Source organism: Podarcis muralis, chromosome 4 (genome assembly GCF_964188315.1).
Source record: "Podarcis muralis chromosome 4, rPodMur119.hap1.1, whole genome shotgun sequence".
NCBI lineage: Eukaryota > Metazoa > Chordata > Lepidosauria > Squamata > Lacertidae > Podarcis > Podarcis muralis.
In genome coordinates this window covers 23,028,089-23,048,586 of record NC_135658.1, presented here as the reverse complement: position 1 = coordinate 23,048,586, position 20,498 = coordinate 23,028,089, and the positions used below count along the sequence as shown (strand labels likewise).

Below are 20,498 nucleotides of genomic sequence, written 5' to 3'. Positions count from 1 at the left end.
ATGTTGTCAAGGACAATGTCACCTTGTGAAACGTGGACATTTAATTTCAAGACACAATAAATGACTTCCTCCAGGCTAAGGCCGGAACCAACAACAGGAGACGCAACTATTATAGCTAAATGGGGCGCAGGTTCTGATCCAAATAATGTTGTAATTAGTGTGGTTTTATATTCAATATCCTGTTGACGTTGGAAGGAAATGACAGGAGCAATTACAAAATTAAACATCCTAGAAGGTGCACGAAGTTGATACAGGCACTGGAATAGAGGCTCGGGTTAAATACACAGCACAAACTGAAAAAGTCAAGCTGTCGAGTAGAGGCATAGGGGAAGAAAGCTTGCTTAAAATGGAAGAAGCAAAAGCAGGTGAGCTGTGCCTGCAAGCATGACAAAATGCATAATAAGGCAGGCAAACTCTGCAATTTGACAAGTGACATGTCAGAGATATACTAGTAAGAATACAGTTCGTTTTATGAATCTGCCAGAGACTTCTGGGGACTAAGCCATCTTAGGAAAAGATAAAATACATCATATATATTTGTACCACGGCAGAGAATACGCTGTTCAGGTTCTTCATAGCAACAATGTGTTCTTATTGCAGACATTAACAAGAAAAATTTATGCCAGGGATTTTATTACAGGTGATTAAATCTTGAATGTTTTTCAAAAATTGCACCACAAATATAAGAAACGACATTGTGAACAGTTTGTCAGTAGTACTGGTAGTTAATGGCAGAGGCAGAATTGGTCAGATTCTCTTTCTTTCCATGTCTCTAAATTTTGGGTTGCTTTTAGACAATCCCTTCTTGTAGTTGTGCCTGCTTTCAGTCAGTCCCTAATATTCATGGAAGAGTCCTGGGCTAGGAGGAGGAGAGCCTCTAGAATTGCAGGTTCTGTGCCAAATGGACTGCCAGCCAGATCTTTTATGAACTTACCCAGTCAAGATTATTGTCCGAACCTATGCTCAGAATAATGCCAGCACCTTCACAGGTGAGATGAATAGAGACAAGACAGGGGCTTTCAGGACCTAAAGCACCATCATGGAACTTTCTGCCAGATTACTAGACTCAGTTGGCATAGACAACCAATAACATTGTTCATTTTAATGGGGCTTGCTGCAGCTGTTTCGTCGACATGTTGGTTGAGTTTAATCTGCTTAATTTTGTTGCATTTTCATATTTGTGTTTTTTATGTTGGGAATCTTTGAAGCAGAGAGGAAGGATGCCAATATTTTACATAGATAATATGGTTGAAAGGAGAGATTATTATAATGCCATTTTTACTCCTCTGGAGGCACTTCTTGAAACTATGGGTTGTATGCAAAACAATGTCAGTGGAGTTCCCCTGGGAACTTACGTTTCCTCTTCTCCCCCTAGCTTGCCCACCAAACTTTCTCCAGTGGGTTCCCCATCCCCTCATCTGATTTTAAGGGTATGCGAGGGACTGCAATGGAGAGGAGAAGAGGGGAAAGTTCTGTTCCATTAGTGAAAGTCTCTTCCCTTTGAGGTTGTTCTCAGCCCTCCTGGTCTTCCAGTGCTGTGTGTAAACTTCTCTTTTTATTTGTCTCAAATGGATTTTGTTTGTTTTGCTTGCTGCTGTCGGTTTTCCTGATACGTTTGCCTCTCTGCTGTTTTAGCCATTTTTTAACACCATCTTTAATTGCCCCCCCCAGCTGTTTTGGATATTTGTTTTGAACACGAACGTAAGACATAAGGATTTTGAAATAAAGATAGTTTGGATGTGCTCAAGAGCTTAAGCATACCCAGTGGAATTGTATTGTATTGTATTGTATTGTACAGTATTGTATTTTTCCTGGTACAGTGGTACCTCGCAAGACGAATGCCTTGCAAGACAAAAAACTCACTAGACGAAAGGGTTTTTTGTTTTTTGAGCTGCTTCACAAGACGATTTTCCCTATGGGCTTGCTTCGCAAGACGGAAACGTCTTGCAAGTTTGTTTCCTTTTTCTTAACACCGTTAATACAGTTGTGACTTGACTTCGAGGAGCAACTCATAGAACGCGGTGTGGTAGCCTTTTTTGAGGTTTTTAAAGACTTTGGTGATTTTTGAAGCTTTTCCAAAACTTTCCCGACACCGTGCTTCGCAAGACGAAAAAAATCGCAAGACGACAAAACTCGCGGAATGAATTAATTTCGTCTTGTGAGGCACCACTGTAGATCTCTTCCTTCTGCACTGCCCCTGTTGTATGGCATACTCCTTTTAAGACTATCCTAAAAGAGGTTTGATGTACACCATGGGGCATTGCTGGGAGAATAATAGCCCAAAGTTCCCTTGGGCATGTGAAACAAGTCAGAGGGTTCTTTGGATCCTGACTACACTTGAAATATAACAGCATGATGTGCTAAGCCATGACACTCTGCCCTTAACATTTCTTGAGAAGTAGGAGCGGGATTCGCCCAATAACCCCACCAGTAGAAGGCCTTTGCAAAGACTTCTGCTTGGGCAGTGGGCATTTATTGCTGTCCTGCCCCTGCATCCTCCCAAATTGGCTCTGGACAGGGTCAGGGGAACCCCCAGAACAGCATTGGGGGAGAAGAGGGGTTCTCATTCCATCTGTCAGGCTGCAAGGCTTGTGAAGACAGAACATTCATTGATGCACAAAGTTCGATTCCCCCCCAGGTTTTTTAACCACTTTAATCAAAGATAAATTGGAAACATTTCTAAATATTATACCCAGGAAAATAGTATTGTTTGTCAGAACTAATGAGATTTTACATCCTTGGGGTTTAGTAATGAGATAAGTGCATGTAATGCAGGCAGCCTCCTACAGAAACTTGGATGATAGCATGCATTTAGTAACAGATGGGTTGTGGCCTGAATACCCAGTTGCAAATGTTTTCCAGCTCTTCATAATTTTTAATACCTGCCAGTTCTTTTGCTTGAATTTTTCAACTGAAAAATGCATTTCTCCCCAAAAGTCCTTTAGCCTTTGCTTTCCACACTGCTATTTCGTTCTCTTATTTATGCAGAGTGAGCTTAAAGAATGTGCATTTACGAAAACCAGAAATAATTGTCAGCTACAAGGCGAGTTGCTCAGCTAAGTGGTCTGTACCAAGGACAAGATAAGACAGATAAAACTCGCCTCTGGAAAATACATCAGCCAGCCATTCAACAAGAACCGTCTTGTTTCTTAGTTAAGCAGCACATTTGGTGAATTACCACTGTGTTTGTGCACATACAGATTTTTCACTAACATTTATTTGGGTTTTTTTAAGGGGAGTATTAGGGGAAGAACAATACTTTTCTTTTAGAAAATGAGAAGAGAGGGGGAGTAGACACAGCATCAGCTTCTGTCTTATGCTGCCACTATTAGAAGCAGATGGCTTATAATGTTTGGCTCCTGATAGCTGTATTTTTTGTTTATTTGGCACCTCTCTGCGCTGGGGGCATTGCTTCCCTCTGATCTGCAGGCAGCCCAATTTGCCTAGCATTGGCTGCGGCCAATACAACCATTTATTTAAAAAGCTCACTTACCTGTGAGTAAGCCCCGCTCAGCTCAGTGACACTTATGTAGGAGTAAACATATACATGGACTTGATCAGTTAGATTATAAGCCTGCTATCTTTCAAAAAGTGAGAGCAGGCTAAGTATGAAATAAAAAATTACCGACAACACACAGTTCATGGATATTATAGAGTGGTAGAACTAGAAACTCACTGTTAGGTGCCCTTTAAGGTTTTAGTTTTCTGTAGCTCGGCAGTTCCCTCCATTGAGTTGCAAGTTAAGCTATGGAATATGTCAGCTGCTGGTATCTAGAAATGGGTTGCTTCGCTAATCATTCTCAAAACTGATCTTGACTACAACAGTAAGTTTGGGGGGTTTTTTGCGGGGGGGGGGGGGGGGGCTGAACATCTCCAAGGAGCCTGAGTTGCTCACAGCCAATATTGGAGGGCTCCAACCCACTCTGCCCTTCTCTTCTGGTGTCCTAAAAAGATTAAGGGCTGCCCTAGACATTATATTAAATGCAATGAAAGGCTTAATACTCCCATTCGTCACAGTCCTCACCACCTCTTGGCTGTTACTTAGAAGGACAAAACTAGACACGTTAAATTAAATCACATGTTAAATATCACGCCAGCTTTAGACCTAAGAACTGCCTACCTTCAGAGTATATATATTTTACAGTTACTGCATGAGTCACTGTTCTGAGCATGCTTCCTAAGGGGAAGGTGTTAAGTTCAGAGTTCATGTAGAAAAGCAAAGAGCATCATCTGCCCTTGTGTCCTGCAAATCTGTATTGGGAATGATTCTGCCATTTAAATCTTACCTGATCCCAGTGGAGGTTGATTGGAACGAGGGCAAGGCCAGGGCAGTGAGTCATGCAGGGATGTAGTAGGCAATCTTCTCTGGGTGTGTGGTTCTTCAGTTTTACAGGCTTACAGCCTTATTTAACCATATGACAGGTTGGCTGTGTTTCAGTGAACAAAAGCAAAATGTTGTAGAACACTATTACATCTTATGAACCACAGGAAAGGCTTGTTCAAGAGTGTGGTTTCTAGACAATAATATCATACTACTCTTGAAAATCATTGTAAAGTCTGTAAAAGTTATTAAAGTACATGATTTCCACAGTATTACTTTTTGGCTTTGTACAGAAGCTCTGAGCAAAACTTTAGTGTGTTCATCCTGTCTAAATGAGCACCATTAAATGTGGCAGGTTGAACGCTCGTAACCCAAAATTAGATTATTTCATAAAAGGCATCAGTTTTTCACTGCTTGTTTCCCTCATTTCAGAGACCGCAAATATTTGAGGGCTACAAAACCATGTGTGGCCCATTTTCAAAATCTAAACTATATGTTATCTAAACATTAATTTGGTACATCCCTGTTTCTGTGTTGATAAAATTGGAGATGCTTGAGTTTTGAAAATCCATTAAGACGGAAGCTCATCAGTATAACAGTATGTGTAATTGGTGTTCTAAGGTTCATTAGTCAATAGTCTCCAAAACATAAGGAAAACACTTTCATGAAACTAATTACACAGTTTAAGATGAGTAATTAAGCTATATTCCTTAGATGAAGATGTTTGGCTTTTAGCCAATGCATCTGGGGTGTGTGGAAGTTCTTTCAATTAACTGCACAGTTTGTAATATGTGCATATTTAAGTACATTTAGCTGATGGGAGCCTGACAGCTGAGGTTGCCTATCTGGGTAGCAACTACTCGTGTTCTCTTTCACCATTCAGACATTTGGTCTTGATGCTGTTGATATTACTATTATTACTGAACTGGTGGGTTTACGTCTTTGGCCATTAATGCTTTATGTTCTTTCGTATGGCGATTACTATTGACTTCCCTTCTACTCCTTTAACTGACGGCTAGATTGTTAATTGTGCTATTTCAGATTTTGTAAGTTTCTCGAAGGCTGTAGAAATCTTTTCTACAAAATGTCTGGCTTAAGGAAAGACTTCAGTGCCTAGTGGTAATTCCTACTCACCAAATGAACCCAGACCAGCAACTATTTCTAAGGCTGAAGTAGGATGGTGTGGCACAATGCAGAGTTTTGGTCAAGCGGTTCAGACACCATAGATTTGGTTGAGAAAAAGAGAGAAGGGCTTAAACTAAACCAACAAAAGTGAAAAGTAGCTTAAATTAGTGGAATTGCTGTAGCTGCAATTCCAACCAGAGGTTGTAAAGCTAGTACTGAGATCCTAGACTATTTTTGCCACAACCTGACTGACTGCAGATATCATTGATAAAGACCGGTTGTTACCCATTTGTAGGCATGAAACTGTCTAATTTATTTATTTATAAATTTTATCTGTAAGCCGCCATGAGTTAGAAAGGGTATATAAATAAGTATATAATAATAAATGTATTTATATATGCTAAATCACACAACATATCAAAGTGGCTCACAACATTATAATGATAACCGTAGGCCTGCAGAGGCCTGGCAGAATAAAAAAGATTTTGAACAGGCATTTAGATGTTGGCACAGAAGGTGCCTACTGATCAGCAAAAGTTGCCCTGTAGTCTCAGCCCATAGCAGGAATGGTTCAGCTAGTCAGGATCAGGCTCTTTGTAGGGATCGTAGAGGGGAGAGACTTTTCAGAAGGGAGGGGAGAGAAAAGAAACTACCTTTTCACCTCCCTGCAATATTCCACAAGTATTCTACATAGTGCAAAAGTGAATGTGTTTATATTTTGCTCCTCTCTGAAATGTTTTATTGCTGTATAGCTTGGAGGGGAGTATTCTGGAGAGTGGGAAAAGGAAAAGGTACCCCTTCCCCATCTCCTCCATTACATATCTTCCACTTAAAGTACAGGTAGGAGAAGCTTTTTTTTAAATAATAAAAAAACTCTCAGTGGCACATATTCCTCTCACTCCTCTGTGAATCTCATCCCTGTCTCCAGCACTCAGTGAGTTTCAGGGGGCTCAGAGCAGGCCCCCTCTTTTTCTAGCAAACAGTTGGCATTCATATTTTCTGGAAATAAGTGACTATAGATCTTCCTGGTACCCTATGTTTGGGTGTCCCTGTTTTGCCTACAAACTGAGAGACACGGGATCACTCAAGTTAGATATTAATGGGAGTGATATAGCTAAATCTTTGAAGAGAAGTTGTGCATTTTGTTTTAAGATTTAGTCTCTATCTAAACATTATATATCATCTATAATGCCTTTATGATATCATGCCTGGATTAATTTTGTTTAACACTTGGTGTAGAACCGCAGTTATCCTTGCATCATCTTGAGCTCATGCAATATGCATCTGCTCATTAACACACACACACACACACACACACACACACACACACACACACACATACCTTTCTTTTTGAGCAGTGGTCTTTTCCTTCCTGTCCCTGTGATATAGGGACTCCTGAAATTTTTATCATTTTCTTTAGCTGCTAAACATTGAGAAGCAGTTCCAGTTTAATAGTTGGTGACTTCAAGTTATCAGTCCTCTGTCAACTTCCTTTGCTCGGCTGCTCAGAGTCAACTGGCTGTTCTGCAAATTAAACTGTGTGCATTGTGATCCTTTTTCATTTTCTGCTGTTAAATTATGGAACAGTCTCCCTCTCAAGAGGCTACACAAATAAGTCCCTAAGATTGTATTTCACTTAAGACGCCATCCTTTGAGATTTTTGTTTTGGCCTTCCTGGATTGTAATGCATTAATTGGTGAGAGTCTCTTCCACACAGTCTCAATAATTCAACTGACCTGGGGGGGATATGCACAACACTTGAATAAACAGCTATCTGAGTAATCAAATACTCTATTTACATAAGTTTACATTGATGTGGGCAACGCTCAATGAATGTAGATAACCTAAACTTGAATGTAGGTAACCTAAACTTAAATAATTTATTCTAGTGCCCCAGAAAGCAGGACTAGATCAGAAATTACTGTTTTGAATCCTTGCAATCCTTATTTAAAAATGTAAATATATTTAAAACTGTCCACTATTATGGATCATTTACTTTGGACAAGTTTAGACTGAATGCTAGATCTCTGTAGGTCATGATTTACAAATCAGAAGCTGTCCTTAGGGGATGAGTTCTGTTCTTCCATACAATTCTTGCCTTGCTAGCTTCCATTCCTGGTGCTAATTATAGTTTCATATTCAGTGTATACCATTGCAAACCACAGTGCAATCCAAACCAAGATACATAAATTCAGTCCCCATTTTATGAGGGGAAGCTCGTTTGCATTGGTGCACATGTAACATGAAACCCTGGTTAACACTAGGAAAGCAGGAAAATTGCTGGCTTCCAATTTACAAACCATGGTTTAGGGAAGTTTTTAATGTTTGAAGTTTTATTCTGTTTTTAATGTTCTGTTGAAAGCTGCCCAGAGTGGCTGGGGAAACCCAGCCAGATGGGCGGGATGGAAGTAGTAGTACAGTGGTACCTCGGATTACATACGCTTCAGGTTACATACGCTTCAGGTTACAGACTCCGCTTCAGGATGAGATCAGAAATTGTGCTCCGGCGGCACAGCAGCAGCAGGAGGCCCCATTAGCTAAAGTGGTGCTTCAGGTTAAGAACAATTTCAGGTTAAGAACGGACCTCCGGAACGAATTAAGTACGTAATCAGAGGTACCACTGTAGTAGTAACAACAACAACAACAACAACAACAACAACAATAATAATATGCTTCATGATTACTTTCCTTATAATTGCTTTAAGGATAGTTCAGTACCACTCTTAACAATCAATCATTAGTGTAGAAAGGTTTTGTGACATTCATTCACGCTCCCTCACACACTCTCACTTCTGTTTCAGGCCAAATCTTGAGATCGCTTATGGTCATATGGGCCATTCCTCTTTTAGTCCCTCCTGTTTCCTGAGATCTTCATTGTGTTCAGGTCTCGGGTGTTGTTTCTGGTATGGAGACTGGAGGCAGTCAATTTTCTGGCCATTGACTGGGACCAGAATATGCTTCTCTTTGCCACTGGATACTTCCATGTAGTACATCCTCCTAGTGGTCTTTGTTCCTCTAGCTCAGCCTTTCATAACCTTGGATTCCCAGATGTTGTTGAACCCCCATCATTCCTGACTGCTGCTCCTGCTGGCTATGGATAATGGGGAGCAAAGGTTGGCAGAGGCAGAGGCCAGGGTGTTGTTCTCCTTACTTCTGCAGCCCCCAGGGCAGCTAATTGTAATTATACCCCAACTATGATTCTGTAGGTGGGTAGCATGGCAGGTAGATTATGCTTCTAGGTTTTCTAACGGCTCTATCTCATTGAAAACCAAATGTTTTCATGGCTCTTTTAACCATTTAGTATGAATTCTTGTTCCTTTTCAATAGCTTTCTTCCTGGTCTAAATCACGGGTACCCTGATGGTAAAGGTAAAGGGACCCCTGACTGTTAGGTCCAGTCGCGAACGACTCTCGGGTTGTGGCGCTCATCTCACTTTACTGGCTGAGGGAACCAGTATACAGCTTCTGGGTCATGTGGCCAGCATGACTAAGCCGCTTCTGGCGAACCAGAGCAGCGCACGGAAATGCCGTTTACCTTCCCGCCAGAGGAACTTGCACTTTGACGTACTTTCGAACTGCTAGGTTGGCAGGAGCAGGGACAAGCATCGGGAGCGCACCCTGTCGCAGGGATTTGAACCGCCGACCTTCTGATCGGCAAGCCCTAGGCTCTGTGGTTTAGACCACAGCGCCACCCGCGTCCCATACCCTGATGGTGGTGCTTTCCAAATGTTGTTGAACTCCAACTGCCTCTATGACTAGTGGTTGTAGCCCAACAACACCTGGCAGCCACTTGGTTAGCTACCCCTGGTCTAAATACTTTTGATTTTAAACCAGTTCACTTAAATTATTCAATCATTGTACAGTAGACAGGTCAGTATCCATCCTGCATTTCAGAGAAAAGTCTGAGTGTGGTTGTAGAAGGTGGGTCTTGACTTCAAAAGACGCCAGGGCTTCTTGCGTCATTGTTAAGGCTGAAATCCTGAGCACACTCTCCTGGGAGTAAGCCCCGATCCAACCGAATAGTACTTCTGGAAAGCCTTGTGTGGGATTCACTGTAAGACTCCAAGGTGCAATGCTATGCACACTTATCTGGGGCGAGCCCCTTAGAACACAATGTGACTTACTTCCTGAGTAAGCTTGCATAGGATTTCACTGCTCTTCACTAGCTATGGTAGTGCATTCTTGATAAGTGTAAGACAATTTTGGAGAGCTCTTTATGGAATTCCATTCTTAAAATCGCTTCTATACCCTTGCCTCTTTTGGTATCGATAATGCTTTTTTCTCATAGTTTTCTTCATGTATTTGTACCCTAATTGTAAGCCACCCTAGGTTATTTTATAGAATTTCAGGATATGTATCCAGCTGAAGAAGGTATAGGTGACTTACAGTGGGTCTTTGTGGAGAAAAAGTTTAACAGGGCTATAGGAAGCATGTCTTTAGAACCTGTATGCATAGAGGTTTGGATCTGAAGTTTTTTAAAACACTGGGAAATAAATCAAAACTACTACAGTATATGACATATAAAACATCTGGTGAGCATGAGAGGTCTGTTGCATTGCACTCCTCAAATGTTCCAGTGAATTCTGTTACATGCCAATGTGTGACTGATGAAAAATACTGACATTTCCTCAGACAGATACATGAACGGTCTTGACATGACTTATTATTTCTTCTTCTGTGTTAAACAATTTGCAGAATTTTTATTTGAGGTTGTTTAGTAACTGGAGGTTGCCCAGTAGCTGGGAATAGCCCAGAGTATTGCTCTGGACCCTTGTGAGCAGAGGTTTAATGTATAAATAAATCTTATTAAGTTAAAATCTATGCTTATTTTTCTGGATAAAGAAGGAGCAAGATCATTTGCTGATGAAAATGTAGTAAAGGGCAGTTGCGTTTCTCTTTCCCACCTTTTTGCAGCCTTTATCCAGTATTTCTGTGTAGGTTCACCTGAAGTCTATAATTAAGTCCTTAGAGCCCTGGTGCTTTCATAACCACAGAACTTTCTTACTCTCACAGAGCTGTCAGGGATAAGCTGTCATTATTGGTAAGGAGAACAGATGTGAGGTAGACACATAGTTGATTTGTCTGAAAATGACTTGGATAGAGATTTATATAGGCATTTATTAAACTTGACAAAGCTGGATTTTAATGAGCCCAATTTTGATGACATCCCCCTTATTAGAGCTAATTTAATCAATTAACATACAATGAGCTGCTGCTTTCTAATTACTGAGCAAGAAGCTTATATTCTGTCCTCTAATTTCCCCCTCTTTAAATTTAAAAATTCTTTCCCAACTCTTTGACATCAGACTAAGATCTGATACAGATATAATGCTTTTGTTGTTGTTTAGTCGTTTAGTCGTGTCGTTTGTCCATGGACAAAGACAACAGAATATAATGCTAGATACTTGCAAATCATGGTTTGCAAATCCAGAATCCAGTCTCGAGAACTATGCCTCTTACCTTCTCTAGATCAAATTTGCTCTTGCCTTCCCTTGTTGGTATTAATGATGGTTTAGAGCAGGGTTTCCCATTGGGCCTCCAGCTGTTTTAGACTACAGTTCCTACTATCTCTGACCACTGGCCCTGCTAGGTAGGGAGTGTGGCGTTCATACGGAGCCCCTGGTCGTCTCACGGACTATTGACCCTTACACCACTAATCCGCTGCCACTAACCAGGTCCTCCCTGGTAAAATCACTTCAGTCTCAGTCAGCTTTTCAATTAATACAGAAGAGTGTATTTTATTTCAGACATAAAACAAAACTTTTACAGCATTCCAAACGGTGTTCCTCTTTACTTTCTTAATCTTATGTTCCTCTCTCTGTCTCTGCTACCTCCCCACACTCAAAGACCAACTGCCCTAACTGTCTCTCTATTACCAACTGCCTTTCCCAACCAGCCAACCCATGAAACCCAACCAACTGCCCACCAACAACTCCCAACGACCTACTTCCAGAACTCCTCTCAGAACTAGTTTTATAGACCCGCTGGCTCCACCCCCCTGGGTCCTGTCTGAGCATCCTATTTAACTATTTCCCCTCCAGCACTCTCTCATATATGTTAACGTCACAGGGAGTTGTAGTCCAAAAACAGCTGGAGACCCAAGTTTGGGAAACTCTGGTTTAGAGTATAGCGTGCTTGTTCCTTTTATCTGTGTTTGCCAACCACTTGAAACCAGGGTTACAAGTTCTCGTGTAAGTGGAGGTCACAGTATCACTTTGCTTCCTTTGTTGCTTTCATGAAAGACCAAAGCAGGCATCCTAAAGGATGCTTTATATGTAGGATAGCTGTGTATTATGCATGTAATTATTTAAAATATTTCATACCTCCAACTGAAAGTTTTTGAGTGCTGTTTACAGCTCAGGTTGTTCTGAAGTGGATAATTCCAGGCAAACTGTTTATATACATCTGATAGTGGCTAAACCATGTTTAATGAAACACTCTCAGTTAAGGTTCTTACACTGAAAAATGGCATTTTGGATAGCTTCTTTTCTTTGGTTTTGTTATAAGTGCCATTTTTAGGCATAATATGACAACTGTTTTAAATGACCCCCATTTCAATTTATGTCCTCTATTTTTGCACCTTCGTACAGACAGCAGGCTTCAAAGAAGATAATGAAGTGGTTCTTGTCAGAACTGATCAGTCTGGTAGAGCATGGCCTGTTAACACTCCAGGAGAACTGCTGGAACCAAGTGGCAGAAAAAGGAAGCAGAAGGTATGTGTAATAAAGATGCTTATTTCACATCTTTTGTTGTAATAAATATTACTACTACTATTATTACTTTCTTAAATGTAGTGTATAGGACAAGGGTTTGGGCGGGAGGATGTGAGGAAACTCCAAATACCATATAAGAAAGCTACCAGACTATTTACAGAATTTACTTGTATAAATTTGGGGCCTTTGTGTCCTGCCCAGTCAACAATGTCCTCTGGGCTGTTCACAACAATAAAATACAAATACAGTCCAAAACTAGAATGGTCAGTGCATAAGCAGATCAACACAGAAAACTAGCATAAAACCATGACGATATTGCCATGAAATAGTCAAAAGTCAATAACTTCCCCATCTCCACATCCTTCTCTCGTGGGCACTGTGAAAGACATGAAGCCACAGACATGAAGTTGGTATCTGTTTTCCTCCCATCTGGAGTGGCAATAATAAATCTTATGTAGTCCTATTTGTAATAAAAGCTTATCAGTGCTTTCCCCACAAGTGGTGTACATCTTCCAATAATTTGAATAGCCTTTTTCCGAAGATTGTTGTGTTGACAGCGTCTAATGAGAAATCCCACGAATTCCCTGTTGTATCAGTTTGGGCATACTTTGCTGAAATTAGGTATGCTTTGTAAAATTTAAGTGCTGAATTGCATTCAATTACTTTTATAAAGTTGTTTGTAGATTGGATTTGTTTTAGCATAACCAGACAGTGGCACCAAATGACTATCCGTGTACTTGTTATTCATTTTCAGGTCACTACTCACGTGGAGAAGGAAAGGGTCCGCTATTTTCAGGATGATGATAATCTGAGCCTGAATGATTTGGTCAGAAATGAAAAGATGAGGACAGCAGAGGATCAGAATAAGCTGTTCATGAGAATGGCATCAAAGGTAAGGCCCAATGTGTCTGAACTTATATTGAAACCTAATGAGCGCTTCCAATATATTAAAAACCCTTACTTTCAACTTTTTTTAAAAAATTCTGTTTGGAATAACATACTCTAAGATGTATCAAGATCTTCATATGAGTGCTTCAAGTTTGAGGAAACAATGTGATTTGTTCCAGTACTTTATATTTGTTTTATGAATGTAATTTTACTGTTTGTATGCTGTTCATAAGATCATGGTATCATTTTCTTAATGTTGGTGGCTTAGACATTTTTGCAAATAATAAATAAATAACGATAACTGGGGTTCTGGGGCAGGAGAAGAGAGAGAAGAGGAAGCATTTGCAGTTACTTCACAGGCGGCAGCACCTGAGCTGCCCTCCAACTTATAGCTGAGCCCTGATTTTCCTGGACTGACCCCAGTACACCATGTTCGCTACCATACTGACTTTCAGTGTATATAGAATCATAATACCTTGGTGCAAAACCTCATATAAAAATCTCATGTATATGAACTCTGTAGATAAACTGAAAGGTAGCAATTTTAATTTTTTGCTGTAAGAGCACCATCTGAAGCCATTTTGTCATCTGTATTAATGAAGTGCACAGAACTGACACTCATATAATGACTTTCTCTTTCATGCTTTCATTTGTGAGGAAAACGGGAGGGGGGGGGAATACAGTTGAAATGGATGTCATCTTCTTGATATTGCTGAAAGTCTAAAAATGATATTGTGACTAGTGTGTGAGAAAGTGGCCCTTCAATACTGCAGAGGATTTTCATTCATCTTTTTGACTGAGATATTGGCTTTGGTGTGTCTGCATTATTTTAAATCAACGGCTGTTCCTCAGTTCTGTTGCAACCAGCAAAAGAAAGAAATGTGATTTCTAATGTGCAGTAAGGAAGCAAGGGTATCTTCTATTTTTCAGTTTGCCTTGATATATCCTTTAAACAAACTTTTTGAACTTGAAAACTTGATGGTAAAATCACATTGAGATCAGTCTCAGTGCCTTTGCTGTCAACATGAAAGTCGACTAGATTTCACTTGTGTGTAAAGCTGTCCAACTAGATGGTTTTAAAGCAGCATTATGTTCAGTAGAAATTACTGGTAGAAATAGAGATTTGTGAAGGAGGAAGGCCCCTTGGAGTAAATAAAATAATCGATTCCAAGAAACGGTAAGTGTAAGAGTAGCAAAACAAGAAGTGTTAAATTTTAGGGAAGAGACATTTTTTTGACACCTTTGAAAATTAAGAACCAGGTACTGTTGGGAAGAGTTACTGAATAGGGATTCAGAAGGGGATGGAGTTGGATGAATTTAAAATTGCTTGCAAATAGCTCAGTGGTTGACTACATGCTTTGCAATGTGTCAGTTCCTGGCATCTCTAGCTAAAAAGGCCAGGAAGCATGTGATGGAAAAGATACCCCTCTGTTTGAGGTCATGGAGAAATGCTGCCAATCAGAAAACATAAACCTAAGGCAGATTCCTAGGTTCCAAATGTAAGGACTTACAAGTTTCACAAGCTGGACAGGGAAATAGACGTCTGCCTTGAGTGTGAAAGGGGAAGTACAGAGCCCTACCACCACCAGCTCCTCTCCCTTATTATTCCAGCCATTGACTATATCTCTCACCTGCCCATACCACCTCTTGGCTCCGGAAAGCTGCTTTGAATTGTAGACAAGGGCAATCCAGACACAGTGGGAGACATTGTCTGGAGCAGGGGTAGGAAATTGGATCTATCCAGCAGGCAGGGTCCGGATGTCCCGCAACCTCCACAAGCCACTTAAGTTGCTGGGGCTGCCCACCTGTCAAGCATCTGACATCACCAAGATGCAGGATAACATGCTTCCTTTGCTGGCCTGTTTTGATTTCCAACTCTGTAGGGAAAGGACATGCGTCTCTGTGGGGCTTGCTGTAAGCACCAGCCAGCCTTGTGCAAGAAAAGTAAAAATAATTTTGCAGGTGTGTAAGAGAAGACATCTTAAGTTCTATGGAACTCGCCTAATCATAGTACCATGTCAACTATTGCACTAACGCTTGTGAAACAAGTAGTGGCTGTTTTCCACTATTGTTTATGGGGAGCCAGACCTGTGTAGTTGATAGACAATTGTGCAAGACAAGTATCATTGTTTTGTTTCAGTAGGAAGAAGCTGTTGGCAGACATTCTAGTAATGTTCGGATTAGTTGGCAAACCTAGGCTTCAACAGTCATAGTAGGACTTAAACTAGTAATAAGGAAAATTTGCATAATGAATCCTCATCAATGCAATATTTAATTAACACCTGGATAAAAGCTCCCTTCGTTTTACTGCGTTAGAGCTGAGCCCTAAATACATTTACAGTGTGTGTGTGTGTGTATGTGTGTGTGTGTGTGTGTGTGTGTGTGTGTGTGTATGTGTGTGTGTGTATATATATATATATATATATATATATATATATATATGCGCTTTCGTAGATTTTCACGGGTATAGGTATGCAGGTTTTGGTGTCCTCGGGTGTCTTCCCGTGTAAAAGTTGGGGTGTCTAGGCGACGTTTCGACGAGGTCTCACTCGTCATCTTCAGGCTGGTGCTTTCGGCTTCTTGTTACTGGAACAGAGCAGGATCTCAGTGTTTGAGTTCCTATAAATACTGTTGAGGGGTGTGGTGTATAGCCTCCAATGTTCTGGGCCGAGAGGAAGTTCCCAGGCTAGTGTGCCTTTTCTTCTTTTGTTCCTTAGTTGCTTGAGGGATATCTTGAGTGATTTCTTGAGTGATATCCTGAGTACCACTTAGGTGGGTCATTAGGTGTGGATAAGTCAGAACACAAACCCAAACTTTGGCTCAGATATGTTGACGACACCTTTGTAATTTGGCCACACGGGAAGGAAAAACTGGACAGCTTCCTCACACATCTCAACAGCCTACACCCCAAAATACAATTCACTATGGAAATAGAAGCCAACAACCAACTTCCCTTCCTTGACGTCCTAATCTACAAAAAACCTGATGGCTCCCTAGGACACACTATCTACCGGAAAAAAACACACACCAACCGCTACTTACATGCACAATCACACCACCACCCTGCACAAATAAACTCCGTAGCCAAGACTCTCATCTCCAGAACCAAACGCCTGGCTGACAAAGACCACTTGACAACTGAGTTACAGAATCTCTCAAATGTGTTAATTGCCAATGGATACCAGCAAAACAGGGTTACGAAGCTAATCCAAAAAGAAACACCCCCCAAAAACCAAGACACAGAAGAAAACAATGGCATGGCCCTCCTTCCTTATATCAAGGGCACTACAGATAAAATTAGCAAAATCCTCCATAAACACAATATCAAAACAGCCTTTTGCGCCAACCAAAAGATAGCCAATATCCTCAGAAACCCCAAGGATAAAATCCAGTTGGAAAACCAAGGGGTCTATGAAATACCCTGCAAAGTCTGCCCAGCCACGTACATTGGACAAACAAACAGACGAATAAATGCACGTATCGCAGAACACAAGAATGCCGTCAAAAAAGAAGAAAAAACTTCCTCTCTTTTCCAACACATGAAAGAAACAGGACACGAAATTAATTTTGCAGATTCCAAATTGCTCTCTAACATGGAACATCACCACAAGAGAATAATCATGGAAGCCATCGAGATAGAGAAACACCCTCACAACATGAACAAGCGTGACGACACATCCCGCTTGCCAGACATCTGGAAATTAGCCCTCCCCACAAAAACTGACACCAGATCCAGAGGCACACAGAACGCCATCACCAATCAACCACACCAGACCCAAACCCAGACCCTCTCCACAGATAAATTACAGACACCATCCAGTAGCCAAACCATGATGGCACCTCCGGATGCTGCACCCCCCTGCAATCCCTACACAGATCTGGCTGGCACAGGCCACAAAACCACAGCTCGCCCCTATACACGAAGCCAAGCCAGAGCACAACTACAGCCATCTTCTCAGAAAAACTCTTCACAAAGTTCAAGAGGTCAAGACACAAAGGCTTTAGCAACTAATCCACACCTAATGACCCACCTAAGTGGTACTCAGGATATCACTCAAGAAATCACTCAAGATATCCCTCAAGCAACTAAGGAACAAAAGAAGAAAAGGCACACTAGCCTGGGAACTTCCTCTCGGCCCAGAACATTGGAGGCTATACACCACACCCCTCAACAGTATTTATAGGAACTCAAACACTGAGATCCTGCTCTGTTCCAGTAACAAGAAGCCGAAAGCACCAGCCTGAAGATGACGAGTGAGACCTCGTCGAAACGTCGCCTAGACACCCCAACTTTTACACGGGAAGATACCCGAGGACACCAAAACCTGCATATATATATATATATATATATATATATATATATATATATATATATATGTCACAGCCCTTTCGGCTGAAACCTATTGTTTTCCCTAACACCAGCAGGGTTCTGTTTTTTCCCCCCAGCTTCCTGTCATGTATTTGGAGTATAACATTCCTGAAATCTAAATGCTTCCATTTAAAATGGGTGATGTCAGTGTTACCATGGCAATTGAAAATCGCACGGATCCAATTTATACAATCTATACACCTTTTTCCCTTTCTGGCAGATTTTCAGAGCAGCAGTAACACTTTTCGCATTCATGTAGAAGGTGTATCTTGAATTGCGATTGCGTTAGTGTTATTATGGGAGGAACGAATGTTCAGTGGGTGAAGGCAAGGGAGAAGCGTATCAGCTTACGAAAGACGGTGAATGGAAAACTAGTTGCACAACCGTAGTAATAAATAGAGCCCAAATACGCAAGCATGTGTTAACAGGACTTTATATAACAGAAGGTGGGATTTTTTTAAATTTAAATTTTTTTTTTTTTTGGGCTTTTCTCCACTATACTTTGAGATGGCATTCTTAGGCAACGTATACGTTTTTATGTCGGTTTTTGTGTTTGGCCCTGCTGCCATTTTCCTAAAAGCCACCCCCATAACTGTGGAAACTGAAGAAAGAGAGAAAATTAGTCAACTTCATGCCTCAGCGTCCTAGCCAGCAGTGCACATTCTGGGGCAAGCCAAGCCTGTACTAAAGGGAAGGACTCCACTTGAAGCGGAATGGAAACTGACTGTTGGCGCTGAAAACAGAAAAGGTGGCAGAGCAGCTGTTAAACTGAAGGGAGGGGGTAAAACTGGCAAGAGCTGAGGAGGCGCCATTCGGAATGAATCTCTCCCCCGGGGATGAATTTTAAATGCGGGTGGCATAGAACTAGGCTTGTGAGTGCAGGACCACAGCATAGCAATTCAGAGAGGCCAAAGCACTGCACTTGAAGAGAGAGGATGGTCTTCAAGTGTTTATATGCTAATGCCTCTGAGCCGGGGTGAGTGAACTGGACTGCTTGGTATTAGAGGCTGGCATTGATAGAACAGAGATGATGGATACTTGGTGGAACAGAGAAAACCAATGGGACGTATCGTAGTTATCTCTGGATATAAACTCTGTAGGAAAAATAGAGATGGACTTGCCAGAGCTGGTGTCGTTCTGGATGTCCAAGAGAGCGTTGAATCCAGCAAGCAAGGAAACCCCAAAGGGGCAGAATTCTGATAATCAAAAGATAGCTGAGAGATAGTCTGTTCGACTTCCAAAACGTTTGGGAACCAAGGTGCGGCTTCTGATTGGCTGCAGGAAGCTCCTGCAGCCAATTGGAAGCTGTGGAAGTCGCATCGGTCGTTCGTGTTCCAAAGAACGTTTGCAAACCGGAACACTCACTTCCAGTTTTTGAGCATTCAGGAGCCAAAGCGTTCAACTCCCAAGGCGTTTGAAAACCAAGATAAGGCTGTAATGTGCCTCATCTTTATGCATTTTTTTGTTCTTGTCAACTTTTTTCATATGTGTACCCTGCCCTTCCACCCAGCAAGGCAGTGTTACCTGTGATCACCCACAACAACCCTGAGAGATTGGGCTGAGAGTTGGTGATTTGCTGAAGGTCATCTAGGAAACTTCATAGCCAAGGAGGAATCCCTGATCAAAGTCCATCTTTGTCCACATTGACTAAATCTTCCTTTTGCTTCAGTTTTCAGAAAAAACGGATAGAGAGTACTACACTCTGGATGATATGTTTGTTTCCAAAGCGGCAAAGGGCGAGCGAAGCGGCGAGGAAGAGGGAAGGCAAAGGAAACAAGCAATCCGTGAGCATCAGCATCTTGCTGCACGCATGGAGAAGTGCCCTTACTGCTTTGGTAGCCCCGAACTTCCAAAACACCTGATTATTGCAATTGGTAACAAGGTAAGGAAGCAGCACGGCCTGTTCTGCGATGCAAATGGGAAGAAATAAAAGAGGGCTGTTTTCCATTCCATGGTTTTATGAGATTAAAAGTGAGATTGCTTCTTGTGACATGAGTTATTGCCTTTGAATGTTCCCGGCCCTTCCAATTAGGAGGAAAGAGCCACTTCCTCAAGGGTGCGACTAAAATGATACGACTCTTGTCTTGAATGATCAAGTTCATCTTCTTCAGTACTTCAGATTTGCAGGTGACCTTGCTGCAATGATATGCAAGAGCTGAATATTTAGGTTGCATAAGGTGGGTAAATAATTTGGAGCCCAAATCATGGTAAGAGAAAAAGGGTCATAGAGGGGATGTTGAAATTAGAAGCCAGAAAACATAATAAGGTCCACAAAGGCAAAGCAAAGTCATCCAGATTTCAGCAGCACTACAGACAGCAGTCACTGCCTTTTAAAATAAATTCTGAGTTAGTTGCAAAGAGCATATGGAAGTTTTTACTTGAGAACAACTTGCTCCAGTCCAGATGACATTGAGCTACATCATGACCATTGGCCGTGTTGACTGAGGCTGATGGGAGTTGTAGCCCAAAAACATTAGGAGGACACTCTGTTTCTGTTTTAGACTTTGCCCCACGCACCTCAAAAAACTTGCTAGAAGTATGTGTTTACTTCAACATCGTCATAGTTCAACAAGAATCATATTTCCTCAAGTTTATTGCCCCCCAAAAGTATTCTGACTTTGACCCATCTAGACTCTCTGGATGACCAAACATTAAGCTAAAATACATGCACAATTCAACAAAATGTAGATAAAAATAACCAGAAGCAGACCACAGGATGAATGCTTAGCTCTGACCTCAGTAATGACTGGGCTAAAACTTAAAACACAAGAAAAGGAACAGTCTATATTCTGCTAATTCGGGCTATTTAGCTTCCTCTCAGATATTCACATGTCCATTATCCTTCACCATGTATCCCACAATATTCCCTCACTCATCATCATCTTCTCCTCATCACTCCAGTTTTTAAATAGGTTACATAATTTGATGTCCATGTTTCATAATGTTGTAAAACTGTTGTTTTTAAGTCAGCCAAATGCCTCCTTAACCAGATGGCCATATGATCTATTTGTTGTTGTTGTTTAGTCGTTTAGTCGTGTCCGACTCTTTGTGACCCCATGGACCAGAGCACGCCAGGCACTTCT

General features: G+C 41.3%; 1 protein-coding gene across 3 annotated transcripts in view; it reads left to right on the top strand.

Moving 5' to 3' along the window:
- CWF19L2 (CWF19 like cell cycle control factor 2) overlaps window positions 1–20,498 on the top strand; it is a 73,932-nt gene that overhangs the window by 37,351 nt on the left and 16,083 nt on the right. For all 3 annotated transcript variants that reach the window (XR_013392521.1, XM_077927041.1, XM_028726192.2), the window contains exons 11-13: window positions 12,036–12,158; window positions 12,913–13,050; window positions 19,085–19,297. Coding sequence is in view for 2 of the 3 variants with exons in the window: in XM_077927041.1 (XP_077783167.1) it covers window positions 12,036–12,158; window positions 12,913–13,050; window positions 19,085–19,297 (474 nt within the window). In the remaining variant the exon portion in view is untranslated. The remainder of the gene's footprint in view (window positions 1–12,035; window positions 12,159–12,912; window positions 13,051–19,084; window positions 19,298–20,498) is intronic.